The 21,335-nt window shown below is 32.7% G+C and overlaps 1 protein-coding gene and 1 long non-coding RNA gene across 2 annotated transcripts; one reads left to right on the top strand and one right to left on the bottom strand.

The window, feature by feature from the left end:
• Nucleotides 1-4,622: 4,622 nt before the first annotated feature.
• Nucleotides 4,623-7,483, bottom strand: LOC143056715 (complement C1q-like protein 4). The gene is made up of 2 exons (XM_076229866.1): nt 7,242-7,483; nt 4,623-5,283 (listed from the first exon to the last, which is right to left on the bottom strand). Exons 1-2 carry the CDS (start codon nt 7,429-7,431, stop codon nt 4,829-4,831), a joined length of 645 nt encoding a protein of 214 aa, XP_076085981.1. The 5' UTR covers nt 7,432-7,483; the 3' UTR covers nt 4,623-4,828.
• Nucleotides 7,484-13,649: 6,166 nt separating this feature from the next.
• Nucleotides 13,650-16,646, top strand: LOC143056716 (uncharacterized). The gene is made up of 3 exons (XR_012972473.1): nt 13,650-13,794; nt 15,232-15,309; nt 16,008-16,646. It is a non-coding gene; the product is annotated as an uncharacterized LOC143056716 (long non-coding RNA).
• Nucleotides 16,647-21,335: the final 4,689 nt, after the last annotated feature.

Below are 21,335 nucleotides of genomic sequence, written 5' to 3' on the forward strand. Positions count from 1 at the left end.
TGACCATTACTCCGACCCCATTTTCATTGGAACATTTTGACATCTCAACAAGGTTCTTTTAAAATCCTAAGGCGAGCATACATGAACATAATTATGTTACAATGAATTTGTAAATTCAAAGAGTGTGTTAAATCCCTGAAATAAATAGAGATCCTGTAAAGTCTATCTATGTAAAGTTTAAGTATTTTTGTAAAATCCTTAAAATTTGTAGAATTTTTTTAAATCCCTAAAAATATTACTACATGTAAGAATTTTGTAAAATCCTTATCTAGCTGTTTAAATCATATGAATGTCATGAATGTATAGGTCATTATTTTAAAGCATCATCACTTAAAACTTTTTAAACCATACACATTTCATGTTTGAGTAAGTCATTACTTTAAAGCATCTGTACTTATACAGAGTTCGCATGCTGCAGGCTGGCAAGATCACAACTATAACAAAATCAAAATTAAATCGGTCAGTTACTTTCAATTTGATCGGACAAATAAAACTATGTATAATAGTGGGAGAAGGGGGCCCGTTATTTTTCTTTTTTTCTTTTTTCTTTATCTTGTATGTCCATTATTCTTTATTGTTCATATTTTAACACCCTGTTATTCTCCATTCTTTATTGCTGGCTCGTTCTCTATTCTTTATCTGTTTTGCCCATTGTTCTCTATTTTTTTTTTATTTTATGCCATTATTCTCCTTCTGTAAACCCCATCCAGACCGTCTTTTATTAGGAGGACTGTTTTTTTCGGATTGACTATTAATATGTTCATATCTTGCTACTTACGTTGTTTTCCGTCGATGCCACACGAAAGTTTAGTTGCACGTTTGTACACAATTAATTCTTGTACTTATATTTAGTGTTGCAGATTCATCCGATTGTGCCTTTGTAACTTTAAAATTTCAATGGGAAAAATACTTTTGCCGATGGGAACTTTAAATTTTCCCTAGGAATTTCTATTATTCTTGTACCTTTAATCAGCTTAAGTGACAACAGTGACATGTTGCGACATGTGTGGAAATTTTTTTTTTTTTTATTATCCATCACTTGTATTTTAAAAACAAAAAAGTGGAATGGCAAATTTGTCCCGTACATGTTTTTCGGTTTGGGTAAGAAAACCAGGATGGGTCCAAACAAAAAGATAATGAAGGCAGAGAAAAATGTGCACATTATAATCAGCATGACTTTATCAGATAACAATACGAGTATAAAAAAACCAGGCAAAAAATAAGGCGTAGGTACTTTAATTTAGTGACGGACCCGCGGGTGTTTTCTAGTATATATTTTAGTATATATATTGTAAAATTTTACAAAATCACTGAAACTGTTAGTCTGCAGCTGTTTGTTAGATGAAAATCCAAACGACAACATTTAGTCCTTGTAAAATATATTTTTAATATATTCAGTATTGCGTTTCATGTTCAACGTTCTCCGGTAAACGTGACTGTAACTCTCGGATGTGATAACGAGGCTTGTTTCCATATTCATGTTTTATTTCCTTTTTAAAGGTCACACCCAAGTAGAGTCATCCGTTTATAATTACCGGTACAAGAAATGGGAAAATACATATAACAACATTGACTGCTTTTCAAGCTTTTTTATTCTGTTTAATGGATAGAAAGTTTAAGTTAAAATGAGCAATTGCTGAAATTGCCCCAAAATATTAAACATAAATGCTTTCAAAATAATATAAATGGAAAAGGGGATTGATCGGAACTACTTATGATGGAATATACAGGAAAAAGTACATACCTGTTAACAAGGGGGAAGAAGGGGTCGGGGTGGTTAATAGGTGAAGAAAAAGTTCGCTGTTTTAGTTTGTAACCCAGATTTATGACTTTTGAACAGCGGTATACTACTTGTGTCATTGTGCTTTTATTTAGAAAAAAGTTGAAAAAAGATGGCCTGATGGTAGTTAGAGTTTTCCTTGCTAGATTGACATGAAACTTATACAGATTAGAAATATACGGAGGGGAGGAAGTTTATAGCGTTGGGGTAAACAGGTCAAATGTCAAGGTTACTGTTACTTTAAATAGATTGTTTAAGAGTAGGCTTACGAATGTGATCCCACTATCAATTTAACATTTTTTTGAAGTTGAAAAATAACCAATGAAACAACATATTTATCCCCAAAAATATCACCCTTGAGATAAAAATAAATCTCTCAATAAATGTGCAGTGCGGGGTTCATTCATTGAAGTGCAATAACTTGTTAAATAATATTGTGTCTAATCATTACAATGCGGGAAGTCCTTGGTTACATCCCCAACCGGGTCAAATCAGAGACTTGGGATTTTTTTTTAATTCATAGAAAGAACAAAGATTGGTCGGATTGGATAAAGAATCATGTGTCAAGCTAGAGTGTCTGACATGTCTTTTGAATGTAACTATGCAAAGTAACAAAGAAAAGACTCAGCGGACCCCCTTTTCCCCTAACCAAACAGGGTAACCTGATTTACTTTTGAGTAGACAGTTATATTGAAGCACAGTTCATTTTATGTCCTCATTTTGGTGAGCGTTTTAAGTATTGTCATATTGTTTAAAAAAAGAGAAAACGATTGGATATTAAAAGCTACACGTTTTAATATCATGATCAATTGCAGGATAAAACTATATATTTATCTTCTCGGGAAACATACTCTTTCTGTTTACTGTAAGTTTTAGATAAGATGATAGCATCAAAAGTATGACATTGTACCACTGTATAATCATGTTAATGCTCTTCAACTTTGTGCTTGTTTGGCTTTATAACTATTTTGATATGAGCGTCACTGATGAGTCTTATGTAGACGAAACGCGCGTCTGGCGTACTAAATTATAATCCTGGTACCTTTGATAACTATTAATATCTATTTCGTTCTGAAATTAATTGGGTACACTTTTTTTATTAATAAAAATGGACTGTGTGCACATTTATATTGTCATGATGACATCATTACTGATGCTAAGCGTCTGAGCTATATTATCGTGTGCATGTCGGATATTTTTACAAAGTTGTCCGTCCATTATTTTTTTTTAACATTACTGAACATATTATGTAATAGTAAGGCTAATGTTGACCTACTTCACCATTTTCACATCAAGAATCAGACAATATCTATACAACAAAGGGTAAATTGCAGACTTGTTACTTTATGCATATGAGACAAACTGCATTCAAGTACTTCTGTTGGAAGATTGAAAAAGAGACAGCAATATCCATTATCTTCACGTTTCGCTATATATACATGAAATAGAATATGATCTCTTACTTAATAATTGATCGTTTGGTGACTATGTTTAGCGAATTTGAAACAAAGGATACAACTGTTACCGTTAAATCTGCATCATATTTAGACTTACATACAGAAATTGACAAAAAAGGTCGGCTCAAAAATAAACTATACGACAATAGAGATTATTTCTGTTTCATATTTGCGAACTTTGGACTTTTATGTAGCAAAATTCCAACAGCGAATTGAGTACAAATCTCCCAGTTGGTGTGAGTTTCCAGAGCTTGCATTTACTATTATGATATCCGTGATAGAGGGTAACTGCTTACAAAAACATGAAAAGTATGAAACAATTCAATTTAGAAAACAATTCTAATGGTCTTATTTATAACAAAACAATTTACGAAAAATAAAAATATTTCCACTGAACTACGGGCTCCTGACTTAGGTACTTTTGATAACTATTTACACCACTGGGTCGATGCCACTGCTGGTGGACGTTTCGTCCCCGAGGGTATCACCAGCCCAGTAGTCAGCACTTCGGTGTTGACATGAATATCAATTATATGGTCATTTTTATAAATTTTCTGTTTACAAAACTTTGAATTTTTCGAAAAACTAAGGATTTTCTGACCCCAGGAGTAGATTACCTTAGCCGTATTTGGCACAACTTTTTGGAATTTTGGGTCCTCAATGCTCTTCAACTTTGTATTTATTTGGCTTTTCTAACTATTTTGATCTGAGCGTCACTGATGAGTCTTATGTAGACGAAACGCGCGTCTGGCGTATACAATTATAATCCTGGTACTTTTGATAACTATTTACACCACTGGGTCGATGCCACTGCTGGTGGACGTTTCGTCCCCCAGGGTATCACCAGCCCAGTAGTCAGCACTTCGGTGTTGACATGAATATCAATTATATGGTCATTTTTATAAATTTTCTGTTTACAAAACTTTGAATTTTTCGAAAAACTAAGGATTTTCTGACCCCAGGAGTAGATTACCTTAGCCGTATTTGGCACAACTTTTTGGAATTTTGGGTCCTCAATGCTCTTCAACTTTGTATGTATTTGGCTTTTTTTAACTATTTTGATCTGAGCGTCACTGATGAGTCTTATGTAGACGAAACGCGCGTCTGGCGTATATAATTATAATCCTGGTACTTTTGATAACTATTAGGTCATGTGGCGGGGTTAAAAATGCTTGTGAGCACTCAACTATTCCCTTTACCTATGACAGTAGTATGACAGCACAACATAAGAACAAACTATAAAAATCAGTTGAAAAAGCCTTACCCCATCAGATCGATCGACTCAAAGAAAAGAAAAAGCACCAAACAAAAACACAGAAGTTATTGCTTTGAAAATGACTTCGGACTATTGGCGTTTTAGTTTTTGATTTTTAATGCAACAAATCTAGAAGTATAGAACTTTATTAATGCAACTGAGTATAATCCGTAACTGTAGCATATAGCAATTGATTAGACATTAAATTTACAATGTGCAAAAATTCAAATGCATTTAAATGCAAGATATCTATAGTTCTGACTAAAATCAGTTTATTTTTTTCAGCAATATCGGTGGTGTGAATCAAAACATCAAATTCGAATACTTTTTCATTTATTACTGATACAATTTCCATCCTGAGAATGTTGTTCTGGTCTGATTCATTTTGCTTAAGATTTTACCTGTGTGGCCATAAATATTCCTGAGATAAACTTCGGTGCCTTTAGATACGTACTTGATGACAAAGCCTGTTGAGCATGCGTCATCGCCTTTTGTTTCCGTATCAGCATGTAATAAGCCAATGACAGAACTACCCTTCATTAGTTGTGTTCCGTATTCTCCGTATTTCCACTCACCTCCGTCAGAAGTACGCGAATCAACGCAAAAAGTCCATGAGAACCCGTATACACCTGTTGAAGGGGCTGTAAACTTTCCAGTACTTCTACTATATCCGTTACCGTAATTTGTCTCTGTTCTGTCGAATTTAATGGTGGATCCGGTTGTCAAAGATGCACTTTGTGAATTTGCACTGGCTTCGGTCATGTAAGATGAAAATGCAACGTTGCCACTCCCTGAAAGAAAGGAAAAAGAAGATCATCTTAAAGCATCCGAATAACCTGTTGACTGATATCTACTTTATGGGACTTCCTGTCCGAATATTTTGCTGATATTGTGTGTCCATAGGAATAGCATCATGCCTGGTAATGTTTCCAAATTTATAATTTATTAAATCTGATCAGAACGTACATTAACGAAATTTTAGTTTGATGTTTGTATTTTTTAATTCCATTTTGAAAATTTTGATATTACATTTTCCCCCATTTTCTAGTTTGAGATAAAAATAGATGATTGCCTGTTTATTTCAGGTGTGGATAACTTTAAAGGAGCATTCGTGAGTGAGTGCGCTCTTGAAGGTTTCTGTAGTAGTGTTTTAGTAATGTAAAGAGTATAATTTGAGTTTAGTTTTTAATTGTACAAAAGTTTAAGCCAGATTTCTACACAATAAAAATACACAAATGTATATGTCAATTGAACATACGACAACTCATAAACTGATCGGGGCAAGTGATTGAGATTCTTGTAACGTTCAAATTCTGTCCGTTTCCAACATTTCGTATTTTCCAGTCGTTGTTCAAAGTATCACATTCATTATACAAATCTATGCATTATAGATGTAGAACCATTTTTGGCTCACCTGGCCCGAAGCTTTTCTCATCACTTTGCGTCCGTCGTCCGTCGTCGTTAACATTTACAAAAATCTTCTCCTCTGAAACTACTTGGCCAAATTAAACCAAACTTGGCTACAATCATCATTGGGGTATCTAGTTTAAAAATGTGTCCGGTGACCCGGTCAATTAACCAAAATGGCCGCCATGGCTAAAAATAAAACGAAGGGGTAAAATGCAGTTTTTGGCTTATAACTCAAAAACCAAAGCATTTAGAGCAATTCTGACGGTGTTAAATTGTTTATCAGGTCAAGATCTATCTGCCCTGAAATTTTCAGTAGATCGGTTGTTGGGTTGCTGCCCCTGAATTTGTAATTCTAGGGAAATTTTGCCGTTTTTTTTTTGTTATTATCTTGAATATTAATAAAGATAGAGATAAACTGTAAACAGCAATAATGTACAGCAAAGTAAGACCTAAACATAAGTCAACATGACAAAAATGGTCAATTGACCCCCTACGGAGTTATTGTCCTATATAATCAATTTCCAACAATTTTCATAAAATTTTTAAATTTTTACTAACATTTTCCAATGAAACTACTGGGCCAAGTTCATTATAGATAGAGACAATTGTAAGCAACAAGAATGTTCAGTAAAGTAAGATGAACAAAACACATCACCATCACCAAAAACAATTTTGTCATTAATCCATCTGCTTCCTTTGTTTAATATCCACATTATACCAAGGTGAGCGACACAGACCCTTTAGTTTTTACAGAGAATTATTTCATAATCAAAGACGGACGAACGATTCCAAAGGGACAGTCAAATTCATAAATCGAAAATGAACTGGCAACGCTATGGCCGAAAATGAAAATGAAAAAAGACAAACAGACAAACAATAGTACACGTTCGTTTTATGACGTTTTACATTGAAATTATTTTAAAACCTGAATCGGACCGATTTGTTTGTATTGCATAAAAAAAGATAACCGTTTTTATTCGAAACTTTGCCTACGTTAAACGTGAGATTTATTGTCAAAATATGAGTTTACCTGGTCATATATAAGATGGACGATACGCGGAGCAAACAATTAGTTAATGTATCCATGCGTCTGCGCCTAATATGTAATATCAAACTCTTATATTGGCATATTTACACATTTACTGGTCTCTTGAAATGTCAACGTCCATAATCTAAAGTAAACAAGACTGAAGTCTAGAAAATTGAATTTTAAACGCAAAAAGGAATTGAATTGAACTAATATTTGTAACATACATTCATAAATTAATAATCGTTTAATTTGTTTATTTGTATCTTAAATATTTTAAATGATTTACTTTAAGAGGAATACATATCTTACCAAGTCTATCAACCTCTGCTTTCAATACTTTATTCTCTCTTACCAGGCCATCAATTCTCGTTTGAAGGCCATCAATTCTCGTTTGAAGGCCACCAATTGCTTGTTTGAATTCTGGAAACAAATCGAGGACAGATTCTGTCGCCTGACATCTAACAGCTACAAGAAAAAATATTAAAAATTGAACCTTCATTTTTCCTGTACTATTTTTACAAATGTGCGCTTTCAAGCGGCTTTTTAGTAGGTATCAGGTTTTATATGGCTTCTGCAACTTCCTGTTAATGTCATTTATGAGGGTCCCGATGGGGTTTACATAACAGAGAAAAATGAAAAAACCAAACAGAATGATTAGTTAAAAAAAAGAAATTAAAGAGAAAGCTTTCCAAACATTTTAAGATTAAAATTATGGGGTGCTGAAACAAAGAGAATAGGGAATAATTGGTCCGTATTAAAAAAAAAACAGAGAAAAATTACCTAATAAAAAAAAACAGAACCTCCGTATTTGCATATTAACTAATACACATGACAATTATTCATATCTATATTTGCAATTGGTAGATACATTTAAAAACAAGATTGTATTTGATTTTTATACGATATTGGTCTAATTTTGTCTTATTTTGTTTGCAGATAACAAAATATTCTATAGCTTATAAATCAAAAACAAACTTGACAGCGCATTCCAGCCTCCGCTATTTTAATCTATCAACAGGGTCAAAACGATATCAAATGTCCTTCAAAAAATATAAAATCCTTGTTAAGCCGGGGCTCCACTCCTGACCCCCACCCCAACGAAATAATTATGGGGATCTCGAGATCTTAACAGAAAACTGTCGATTGTTCCTGGAAATTACCTCAAAATATGTTTTCAAGTAAAAGAGGGACAGTGAAACGCATAGATTGAATGTAAACTGACAACGCCATGACTAAAAATAAAAAGACAAACATGATTTTTTACGTAGATGTATATACATATAACAAAACATTTTAATATTATTAATTTATCTTCTATAAAAAGTATTTGATGAGTATTCGTTGAAGAAATGAATTTATGACAAGCGATAAGGAATGTTAGTTTGCATTTGATGATGTCTACGTATTCGTCATGTTTATAGATCGGTTAAAAATCCGAAACGTATATTAAGTAGTGGAAATCTAGTCGATAACAATACCCTGAACAGCCATAGGGTCATCCGTTGTAAAAATGGATTATACTATTCTTTGTAAGATATCTATAATACTAAAATTACGAGGTCCAATTTGTCAGCCGTCATCACGTAAAAACGACGAATCAAAGAATTCAACTTTATATACAACATATAGTACAAAGGTGTAGAGTAAAAATTACACCAATCCAGGCCCTTTTGTTTTCCAGGTAATTAATATTGCCAATAATTAGGAAGTTCCGGGTCGAGTCCGATACCGATACCAATAGTATAATCCCCTGTTACCTATTACCTTATCTGTACGTTCCGCATCTGACAGGCGCACCATCAAACGGTGTATTCAGGATTAATATGCTATATACACGGGTCATAATCACAGGGTTGACACTACTAAATTGTCAAATTGTTACCTATTGTAGTATTTTAATCCGTAAGACTTTCTAAGATAACAATACGAATACGAACAATCTGGACTAAAAATAAGTTTCAATTTGTTAGCGGGCATGACGTAAAACAGCGAATCAAAGAATTCAACTTTATTTATAACTAATATAGGACAATGCTGTTGATTAAAAAATACTCCATTCCAGGACCTTTTGTTTTCCAAATATTTAATATTACCAATAATTGATAAGTTCCAGTTCGACGGGTTCAAACAGAACGATTTGCAAGCAGAGAAAATTGTGTATCTTATAATCGGCATGACTTTATCAGATGACAGTACTAATACTAAAATAAGGCTTGCGCATAGTTATATACTTTAATTCAGTCACGGACCCGCGATATCACGGGTGTGTCCTAGTATTCTTTATATGTGTTACCAATTAATCCTTATTCTTTATATCCAGAACCCTTTTACTGTTTATTCATCATGTTTGGGTCTTATTCTTCTCTTTAGATTTGGCATACACAGTCATCATTCTCTGTTTGTTTGGTAAAACCCATCCCGACTTTCCGTTATTGTAGCTTGGCGTAGCTAGAATTGCAAACTAGCTTCGATTGACGACTTGTTATAGATAACCTTAAAAAGTGAATATTGATTAATATTGCTAAGGGTTTATGGAAACAAGCGTTGTATTACATCCGAAAGATAAAGTCACGTTTACCGCAGGATGCAGAACATGATATCAATACTAAATATGACATTAAAGATATATCTGTAACAAAGACTCATTGTTTTTGTTGACCTTTAAGGACGGAAACCCTCAGCCCATCAACAGATGCATCCGTAGATATAAATCTTAATGACAACAGCTGTTGTTTATCAAGGACAGGGGCGTAGCTGACGTTGAGGATGCCTCGGTAAAAAAAAATATTTTCCTTCACTGTATTTTCTTTTAAATGATTATTGCAGCAAACTGGTTACTAAACAATAATGTAGCAACTCGTTATGTCTTGTTGGCACGGTTATTGATTCGTACCCTTTACGAATTATTCAAGGCTTATGGGAACATTTAAATAAATTTTCCCTCCTCTACTTGGAAATACCCTTTACGGTAGTTTTTTGTAATTCAAGTTTGTCAACGTAAAAGGAAATCGACAACAGATTTATTTTGTCCTACCCCATTGCAAGCGAAAACAGTGAGTAGAATAGATAAGGATGCAGCTCACGAGTCACCCGATCAAATAACGTTACCATTGAATTAGGTAAATTAGTTAATTTTGTGTAAGAATAATTTCTAGTATATGAGGGCCTGGTGGGGTTTTAGATCTGAAAATCGGCCCTCAAAATTAATTTCAATGTAAAAGAATATGAATTTAAAATGGTGCTAAATTATAAAATAAAGGAAAATCAAATTATGGGCGACAATGATTAGAAAATAAATATTTGAAAATCCCATTCTAAGCATTCAAACCCTCATTTATAACCGTTGACATGTTCCCCTGCGACTATGTTCAGTGACTTTGGTACCAAACAAAACAAAATATGCATTTATATATTATAGCGCACAGAAAATAATTTATTTAAGGAATGACTGTAATATTTTTTCTGTCTATGAAGAAATAACATAAAAAATTTGGTGCACACTGAATAACGCGCATAGCGGGTTATTGAACAGTGTGCACCACATTTTTTATATGTTCTGGTACTCAAGTTTTATTCTCGCTATTTTAAATTCATAGTACGTTTTCACAAGCAGGGAATTTAAAATATTTAAAGGAATCACTAATTCCAGAGAAATATGTCTGTTAGTTAATACATAATGTCAGTTTATATATTAAAAAATCAACCACATACTGTTCATTTATAATGAAGGCTTCAGAATAAAGTAAATGTTAGTTATTGATCGTTATTCGCCGGTTGTCATGTTCATCGTGAATGAAAAAAAAAAGAGTTCAAAACCATTCAATATGTAATTCCAAGACCTTCGAATGGATACACCACTAAAACAAGTACCGTGCTACACTTTACATGTAGCATATGTTTTTCTCCTAGTTTATCCTGAAATTCATTTGTTCAATCCAGCTGTCATTTTGTGGTGATAATCTATAATTCGTTGATTCGTGACCTACGACCAAATAAATGATCATCACAAAACTTATTATAAATAAACCTTAATACTTAACTGCTAGCAAGTCAGGAAACTGACTTTTCATTGGTTGTCTAATGTGATACCTTCACGTATTTTGTTATTTTTATAGCTTTGAGTATAGATAGTAAGGCATATAATTAACATTATTATGATGAAATAACATTGAACAGCAACCTGCAACTATTTTTAACGATTTTTCCTTGTTCAAATTGTAAAAACTTCTATAGCTTCAGGGGGGCTGCGCCCCCTGACCCCCTGCCTCGGTATAAACAGAAGGCAAGCTACGCCACTGAAGGATGCACTTGTTTTGTGTTTTAATTTCCTGATGTACAATTTTTTTTTTTAAATCAACCTTTATTTATTTCGCTGAAAAATAGATTTATGTAAACGCATTCATTCAGCATTGACAGTAGAATTCGGATGCTTATTTGTCTATCCTCGTTCGAAACACCAGTTTCAAAAATTTTTCTAGATTGTGAACCACCGAGTTAATTTAGACTTGAACATGGCTAACATTATTGTTAAATTCTTATAACCTGGCTGAATATAACTATATATTACTGGATCAAATTTACTTATGAGTTTAGATGCCCCTTCGTTATCTTTTGCCTGTCTTTCGCTTTGTAAAATGTATCACTTTGATCGTTGAATCTGTTTGTTTCTCTGTTTAGCCCATGTCTTCACTTTTTGGTGCATGACATTTCATTCTTAAATTTGATACGAGTGATATTGACGGTTTTTCTCGTGGTTATTGCTTTAAACAGTAAATGTCTAGATACAGTTCATGCAATTTACTATTTGTTTTGTCAGTATAGCCTGATTGCACATTTAGAGTACTTTAGTGACATTTAGGACGTTTCTTAAACATTAGATAAAAAATATGTAAAATAGGCGAAAGATACCAAAGAGATATTCAAACTCAGAAGTGGAAAAGAAACTGACCACACCATGGCTAAAACAGAAAAGACTAACAAACAAACAACCGGCAGGGTAAGCAATTCCTGCTCTGCATGTGGCAGCTGTCGTGTTGCTCATGTACATGTAAGTACGAACCGGTGATAAGTCTGCTTAGTTAGGTCACATACTATGTCAATATGAAATAATCTAATATGAAAGATATATGAACACCAAAAGATCTTTGAATCTTTAAGTATCTACATCGGATTCACACCAACTCTTAGAATAGCTAGTTTTTTTCAGTAATTTCGAAGCACTATTTTGATTATTCATAACATTGATGTTTAAAATTCAGTAAGAGGTTTCTTGGAGCACTTAGAATAACCAGCAATATAAACATATTTATGTTTTTTAGGTATCCAATAGCGAGAAAAGATCATGTTCTTTATCTAGCTGTTGTTGCCATTCTAAGATTATCACGGAATTTCTTCCTGTGTAAGTGTCATAGGGGTAGATGTTGAATTTCCAAGTGAATTATCAATTCATTTATCAAATAAAGGCAACAGTAGTATACCGCTGTTCGAAATTCGTAAATCGATTGAGAAAAAAAAATCCGGATTACAAACTAAAACTGAGAGAAACACATTAAATATAAGAGGAGAACTACGACACAACAGAAACACAACATTATAATGTAACACACACAGAAACAAACTATAATATAACAATGGCCATTCTCTGACTGGACTATGCCTTGGTACAGGACATTTAAAGAAAAAAATGGATCAAAAAGTTATGTAATGTGACACAAACATGTCATTATGGCATCATTTAAATAAAAAATGGAAAGTATCTGAAAGTTTTTGTTTGTTATTTTGTTTGCCTCAGACGACATTGCTCAATTTAAGAATTTTATTTTTAAATAAATGATGTTTTAATTTAAGGTGCAACTCAAGGTTTTCAAAGGGAAATATACCTTTTAAAATTGCCTAAACAACCAAATTCTTTTTGTAAACTAGTTTAATGGGCCGAATTAAAAGTGAAACTTAGAATAGAAATGAAGAATGCGTCAAAGAGACAACAATTTGACCAAAGAGAAGAAAACAAATCAAAGCTACCATTTTAACATAGCTTTGTAATTCGATATATATATAACAAAAATAATACTGAATACTGAATCCCGTTTAGATTACACTCATAGCAGGTTGCGGCACCCAGTATCGTATAAACCAGGTTTTTAATCCATCTTTTTCTACCTAAGAAAATGCCTGTACCAAGTCAGAAATATGACAGTTGATATCCATTCATTTGATGTGTTTGAGCTTTAATTTTGTCATTTGATTTGGACATTTTTCATTTTGAATTTTCCTCGGAGTTTTTGTTCTTTTACCTTTCGCTACTCTTTGAGCTCATGCGATTCCAATGATCTGAATATGTAACATTGGTTATCAGCGTTTTGGAGGTAAACAATTCTTCACGTGTTGTTTAATTTTTTTGTCAGTTTTAAATGGCACCGACATGCAAAATGTGAATCAATTCATAGGAAAAAACTAACAATCTAATTATGATATAAGTACCATACAATTTACTAAGAACATATTAAAAGACACGAAACAACGAGAGCCACTGAACTACGGGTTACGTATTGAGGACATATACATACATGTGGAAGAAAGTTGATGAGCCTCGTCCCTATTCTAAAAAACAAATAATCGGAAGATACCAAAAACTTGTTTATTAATATTCCGTATCATCTTCACGAATAAAAATCAATGGTCTTCAAGTATAGATTCTAGATACTAACGTTATTTATATGCCAGGCGACAGAATCTGTTCTCGATTTGTTTCCAGAATTCAAACGAGAAATTGGGAGAATTGATGTCCTTCAACCGAGAATTGATGGCCTTCAAACGAGAATTGATGGCCTGGAAAGAGAAAACAAAGCATTGAAAGCAAGAGGTAAGACTGTATTGCTCTTAAAGTAAAAAATTTAATGCATTTAAGATTAGAATATACAATAAAACGATATAAAGCGGATTTTGGTAAAAACATTAGGAAAACCTTCTTTACATAAGTATATATATGCTCTAAATTTGTATTAAAAAATTTCATCGGTGACTTTTTTTTATAAAAATTGGTACAAATTATTTTCATACGTAAACAAACCTAATGTCATTTTAAAAAAGAGGGGTTCATGAACTCGTTTTCAAGTTAAATCAGTCTAAACGATAAAAATCAGTAGACACATGCATCTTTTCCCGATATGTCACAGTTTGGCGTCGCTAAAAATAACATTTTACGTTAGCAACGTCATTATCTCCCCTGTAACTGTATAGATCCCTCGGTGATTTTTTTCTTGAAATTTTAGTAAAATGTAAATTTTAATGTGTACTTTTAAAATATGCAAAGAAAAAGGTACCTCCATGACTTTCTTTTTGAGATAATTTTGTTCGAAATTTGCATATTTAAAAGAAAATCCCTGAAATTTCATAAATAAGGACTTTTAAAAAAGTAACAATACTTTTGAACGAAAAGCCATAACTTAACCGTGTTTTTGTAAAATGTTCCTCTTGATCCATGGCATCAACATGCTGAAATAAGTTTTAGGTTAAACCAAATTATTATTTTCCGGATTTAGATTGCTATATGCGAAATAAAGAAATTTACCATATTTTTGCGTCTATTCAGAAGTGCAGAATTGTTTTTGCTCATCTTGACAGCGACCAGTTTTAACGTGTGTACACTTTCTTATCTGTCTGTCTGCAATTAGTGTAAATTTGCCGATACTTCAAGTTTTATCTTTCAATATGTTGAAGTACAATAGGGCCGATGTGCTTATACAAATAAGAAGACGTGGTATCATTACCAATGAGGCAAATCTCAACCAGAGACCAAATGACATAGAAATTAACGACTATATGACATCGGACGGCATTCCACAATGAGTAAAACCCTTATCGCATAATCAGCTATGAAAGGCCCTACATGACAAATCCAAAAAAAACTCAAACGGGAAACTTATGGCCTGATTTAAGTACAAAACAATGAACGAAATACAAATATGATTTACAATAACAAACGACAACTATTGAATTACAAGCTCATTTAATATCAGAGCTGTGCGTCTTGTTTTAAAATGAAATCTCTTCTTTAAAGTTTGATAAACTTTCTAAACTATCAAATTTAAAAACGATATTTAGAATTTTAATATTCTAACAAGCAACTCAAATCAAAACATAGAAAACTAAAGACTTAGCAACACGAACCTATCACATCAGGTAAAACCGATCTCAACATTTGATATGATATTATTTCGCCCTTTTTTTATAGAACATATTATATCAGTTAAATATGTTTTTTTTTTTCTTCTATATAATGGCCGGTGTTTATTTTTAGTTAAAGCTGGATCGGGAAATACATACACCAGATGGGGTAAAACATCATGCCCATCAACTGCAGCTCTTGTGTATGAAGGTTGGTATAATTATCTGTATAGCTCATGTGATATCACACCCGACATGAGTCTTTAAAATTGAGAATGATTTTAACGTTACCATTGTATTCTTATTCAAACCTTTGTTCTTCTAACATTACCATTTGATTCTTATTCATATCTTATTTATCCTTCATTACCGCTTGATTTTTATTCATATTATTCATCTATAATTATCGCTTGGTTCTTAACTTGACTTTGTTCATCTAACATTGCAACTTGATTCTCATTTCTATCTTCGTTCATCTAACAATGCGGTTTAATTCTTATTCATATATATACGTTATAAAAATATTTTGGTTGAATTATGCAAAGGAGTTGGAGCATTTTGTATTTGTTTTAGTGATATTTTTTTCAACTGACAAGCCTATATTTAGGGAATTTTCTAGAGTTATCTCCTTCCATCTAGTGTTATTATATTTTAGCCAATCGTACGTCCAAAAGTCACACAGGGTAATGATCTTAATAGGCTAACATATGGTTGAAACGCCATAAAAGTTCCACAACGATTATGTAAATATGTCAAAATAAAGAATCCCGAAAACGAGCTTTACGTATGATTCGTCAAGCGTACTAAGGTCTAATATGATATACATAAAAACAGATCACTTCTTTTAACTCATAATGTAATGTTTAAATGTTTTGTTTGATTTCCCCGATATCTATTTTTTTGTATTAGGGTATGCAGCAGGCAATGCTAAAAACGACAAAGGAGGTAGAGCTAATTTTTTGTGCCTTCCGAAAGACCCCGAATGGTGTAGTTATTCGGATAGTAAAGCATCTTGGATAGGACGTATATTTGGTGTTGAATATCAGATAAAAGACAACTCAGTCTATTCCACCTCGTTCCATGATAAAGAAATGCCATGCTCAGTATGTCTTATAACAGAAAAATCAACTTCTTTAATGGTGCCTGGAAAAGTCTCATGTCCTACTGGATGGACCAAAGAGTATACAGGATATTTGATGTCCCAGGCCATCGGGGGTAATCGTCAACCTTCGGAATATATTTGTGTGAATGAGAATTTAGATGCCGTTGACGGTAATAAGGCCGATAACGACCAGGGAAATGTTTACTTGGTTGAAGGTGTGTATGGAAGTTTAAAGTGCCCACCTTATGTTGGTGACAGAGAGCTTACCTGTGTCGTCTGCTCGAAGTAAATAAAAAGATCCAAGTACTGATCTCAAGCGGTAGTCCATCGTATTGCACATATTTAAATCACGTCAGAACTATTGATAAACACATAAAAGTACTTTTTTTTAACATGATTTGATCAAATTAATAAAGATGTATTTTGCAAGTACTCTGATCTAAGCTTTTGATACTGTTTATGTTATTTTATTATTCGATACAAGTGTAGACACAGATCAATGTGGATAATGTTTGAATGTTTGACGGTGTTTTCTGATAACAAAAAATCTGTTTTTCCCCCATAGTGTTCCACAGTGACAGCCATCTTCAATATCAGACCAGTACCAAACACTACAATTTGTAGTGTTGCTTTTTTTTCAATATTTGGGTTTTATCTTCAAGATTATTTTGGAGGAGACACTTTTTGTACACAATATATGGATTACCAAATGATTCTGTTAAAATGAGATCCACTAATTTGCTTTTGGATAAAAAAAAAATACTAAAAATTAGTAGAGGAACACATAAGCTGCATTTCTACATTATATGTAATTTTGATATGCAAGATGGTTTATAAGAACCTGTATGTATGTTCTTCTCGTATGGTTCTAATTATGTCCATTGTGGTGGGCATTTCTTACTTGGAACACTGTAGTCAAGGATCATCCCAGTATCATTAGTGAAAGATTCCCTTTACATGTTCGACATTGTTTCTTAGATGTCTAACAGTTCAAAGTGATGATAATACCTGGCATGCACATGGGGCTAGATGAGCAAGAAAGTACACTTCTGTTGTATCATACATATATATTTTAATTCTTTCTTTGAAATTGTCTTTATCTTAGATTCTCCATGGCCTGATTGAAGTTATATAAACATGATAAAAGACAAATTTACCAGATTGAAATAATTTTAATAACATGGTATATCCAATTTATTTGTTTATGATTCTTATTTTCTCTAAATAGTTTATTACAAATAGTGTAGACTATAAAAAATATGAATAAGGTTTTGCAGAATTATTCTTGTTTCAAGGTTTTTGTTATGTGGATAGAAATATAAATGAAACTTGTAGGATGCAGTTTCGTTGTGGCCATGGTATAAAACAAACGCTGCTGTAATCCGTTAATTAACATCAACACAAATTAAAGAACCTTAGTGAGCGCGGTCACATACCCCACGTCCCCACATTGTCACTGGACAAATAAAATAACTCTAAGAAAAAAAATTGAATCATAATTTCCTGTCGATAAGCACATCAACATAGTATGTCATTAGTATCTAAAAAGTTTCATGAAATTCTGTTGTTATGTTTCAGAGGAGTTTTGATGACAAACTGTTGCATTAGTATATTGAGGCAAATAAGTTCAAAGGGGAATAACTCCTAGAAAAAAATTGGAACCATAATTCCCTGTCGATATGCACATCTACATAGTATGTCCTTATTATCTACAAAGTTTCATGAAATTCTGTTATGTGATTTCAGAGGAGTTGAGATGACAAACTGTTGCAGTAGTATATTGGTGCAAATAAGTTCAAAGGGGCGTAACTCCTAGAAAAAAAATTGAATCATAAATTCCTGTCGATATGCACATCTACATAGTATGTCCTTAATATCTAAAAAGATTTTATGAAATTCTGTTGTGTGGTTTCAGAGAAGTTGCGATGACAAACTGTTGCAGTAGTATATTGAGGCAAATAAGTTTAAAGGGGCGTAACTTCTAGAAAAAAATTTGTATCGTAATTTCCTGTCGATATGCACATCTACATAGCATGTCCTTATTATCGACAAAGTTTCATGAAATTCTGTTGTGTGGTTTCAGAGGAGTTGCGATGACAAACTGTTGCAGGAGTATATTGGGGCAAATAAGTTCAAAGGGGCGTAACTCCTAGAAAAAAAATTGAATCATAATTTCCTGTCAATATGCACATCTACATAGTATGTCCTTGTTATCTAAAAACTCCTCTGAAAACATACAAAGTCAGAAATATTTGTGATATGACGTATAAATGTAATGTTTTGTACTTCCTAAATTTGTTTTTGAAACAATCCTTTTTCCACAGAAAATGCCAATTTTTTAGAAAATATCCAAATTCGGAGACCTTTATCGATCCGTGTCTTATATGCTTTCGCATGCTCAGTCGACGTACTGTCCGCAGAATTTAACTTTATATATAAATGATATAAGACAATGGTGTAAATTAAAAATTACACCATTTCAGGCCCTTTTGTTTTCCATATAATTAATATTACCAATAATTAAAAAGTTGTGGGTCGAATCCGATACCGATTCCAATAGTATATTTCACAAAATTACCTGATCCCTGTTACATAATCTGTACATTCCACCTCTGTCAGGCGCACAACCAAACGGTGTATTGAGGATTTGCTATAAACACGGGTAACAATCACACCTGAACTTCGTCATTATACAGGGAATAACTGTGCACCTTATATTCAGTGTGACTTTACCAAATGACAATTCGAATTCTAAAAATCCAGGCTAAAACTAAAGGGTAGGTTATTTAATTCAGTTAAGGACCTGATATGTCGCGGGTATGTTCTAGATTGCCTTATGTGTTTCGTCCATATTTATGAATGAATAACCAGTTGCACTCAGGACTCTTCAGTAGATAGTGCAAATGGTTAAAAAGGTGACAAAACCACTTAGCATCATATTCCAGGTAGCAATGTTTGGTATATTTCAATGTACTTTTTTTTATTTGGCTATCTGGATGCAAAGTATTTGTTTCAAATGCATCTAAAATAATTTAATCTATCTTAAACTATTCATGCTCAGTGGATGCTGCTTCAATAATTCCTGGTGATGACAATTTCAACGATCTTACCTTAGTTGTTTATATCAGAAAGAATGCATTAGCATAACAATGAACTGAGCTTAATGCAAAACTTTAATAATACACTTAGACAGAGAGCTCAATCCAGTGATATACTTCTTGAACACCAAAAACAAACATGCATAACTGCACGGATCGAAGGTCCTGAAAATAGACATGTAAATTAATTAAATGATATGTAAATAAAATGTCTATGTACATGTATATAAAACTCAAATACAAATATATAAAATACACAAATTTCTGATAAAAATAGTAGATGTCACTACATGCACAAATAAATACATCCTGAGTGCCTTTCTCTTGAAATAAGAACAAACTTCCACCTTATCTTGGTAAACAGGTGAAGAAAAAAACATTCAAAACTAAAAAGTTTTCAGTGTCTATTACCATCACCACTGAATCGATACATTTGTACATGTACATGTATTTGCATTAGTGTAAAAATGTGCTAAAAAGTAGTAACGTTTTTACTAAAATAAATGTATAATTTACGCTTGTGTATGGCTGTATTTAATTGTTTCGCGCATACATCAATATTCATTATTATTAAAAAAAATAAAATAGCCTTTCAACATGGTCAAGACGTCATAATTATTTGGCTTAGATGACAATTTGATAATTTGGGGGCCAGAAGTAATATTTTCCAAATTAAATATTCATTTTCAGATGTTATACTTATTTTATTCAGTCATGTCAGTGGACATGTGGATATGATATTCATTTTCTAAATCATCCTCTCAAAATTCTTCGTCATTCGTAGGCATCAATCCTTACGCCTCGTTCCGCTAACCTGAATTGTTAAAACCTGAATATTTAGTTTCAACAATTTCTTCTAGCAGTGAATTTTTCATCTGAAGCTAATATTGAATGAAGGTGTGGTAAATATTAATGAAACCACAAACGGCAAATCCAAACTAAGTTCCCTGAAGTCGCAAACAACTTTCATACTTCAGTACTTTGATTCTATATGTTCTTGTCTATACCTTGCAAGAAAAGGTTTCTCTATTATTAGTTATCAAGATAATAGCCAATAAAAAACAAAACTCTGAAAAGCCAAAATTGCCCAAAAAGTACCTTTACTATACAGTATATTCAGACACATTGCACTATTTTTTTTAAAATCTATTATGTTTCAAGGATAAACGCAAAATATTAAAAGCCGCTGCCGAAAATCTTCACTTTGAAAAATTCAAAACACAACTCTCTATCTGTAGGTTCATTTTGACGCCAATTAATCTGATTTGATTACAGAGATTGTGTGTTCAAGATCAAATACAACTTACATGTTAATATTAAGAATGAACACGAATGCGGCCACTTTCGATTTACACGGAAACCGTCTAAAATTTAACTAAAATGCTAGAATTGAGAAGATTTTAGTAATTTAGCATGACTTAATGGTGCTAGTACCCGATATATGTGCATTGTATTGTCAAAAACAGCACATATTTGTGTAGCAGAAGCATTTTACTGTTCAATAAATAACTTAAAGTTTACATTTTAATAATTTAGTAAAACTGCTATATTTTGGGGGCAAAAAGGGGACTTACTGGACCTACTCCTTTAATTGGCTGATGTTATATATACAAGGACAGAAAGTAAAATAAAGTGTTGTCAGATCCTTGTATCCAAAGCTTAAACAGATGATCTGTACATTATATATTAATCAAATGTGTTAGACACCGACTCTAGTGTGGGAAGGATCACGTGTATTTCCTTGTTTGACATTAATAAAAAAATAACATGGTTTATTTATTTCTTTTAATTTCATCATTTAATTTCATCATTGTTTTATTTTCCCCTCATTTTACATGGAAACAAACTATTTTGCTTCCCTTCTGAAATAGATAAAATCTCTTTCAAGAAATTTAGAATCAAACAATTAAAAAATAAATTGCCTCCAATCCCCCCAAAAAAAACAATGGTCCTGTTTAATTGAGTCTAGAGGTGAATACTTGTATATGAGCGGCTTTCCACGAAACCTTTTATATTGCGGGTTACTGCATGTCTAGT

This window comes from Mytilus galloprovincialis, chromosome 13 (assembly GCF_965363235.1).
Source record: "Mytilus galloprovincialis chromosome 13, xbMytGall1.hap1.1, whole genome shotgun sequence".
NCBI classification, from domain to species: Eukaryota; Metazoa; Mollusca; class Bivalvia; order Mytilida; family Mytilidae; genus Mytilus; species Mytilus galloprovincialis.

Bases quoted from the DNA above. Each gene is read 5' to 3' on its own strand.
- LOC143056715 (XM_076229866.1), bottom strand. From the start codon at position 7,431: ATGAAGGTTCAATTTTTAATATTTTTTCTTGTAGCTGTTAGATGTCAG. The intron at 5,284-7,241 runs GTAAGATATGTA...CCTTTCTTTCAG, and splicing joins AGCAGAGGTTGATAGACTTG to GGAGTGGCAACGTTGCATTT.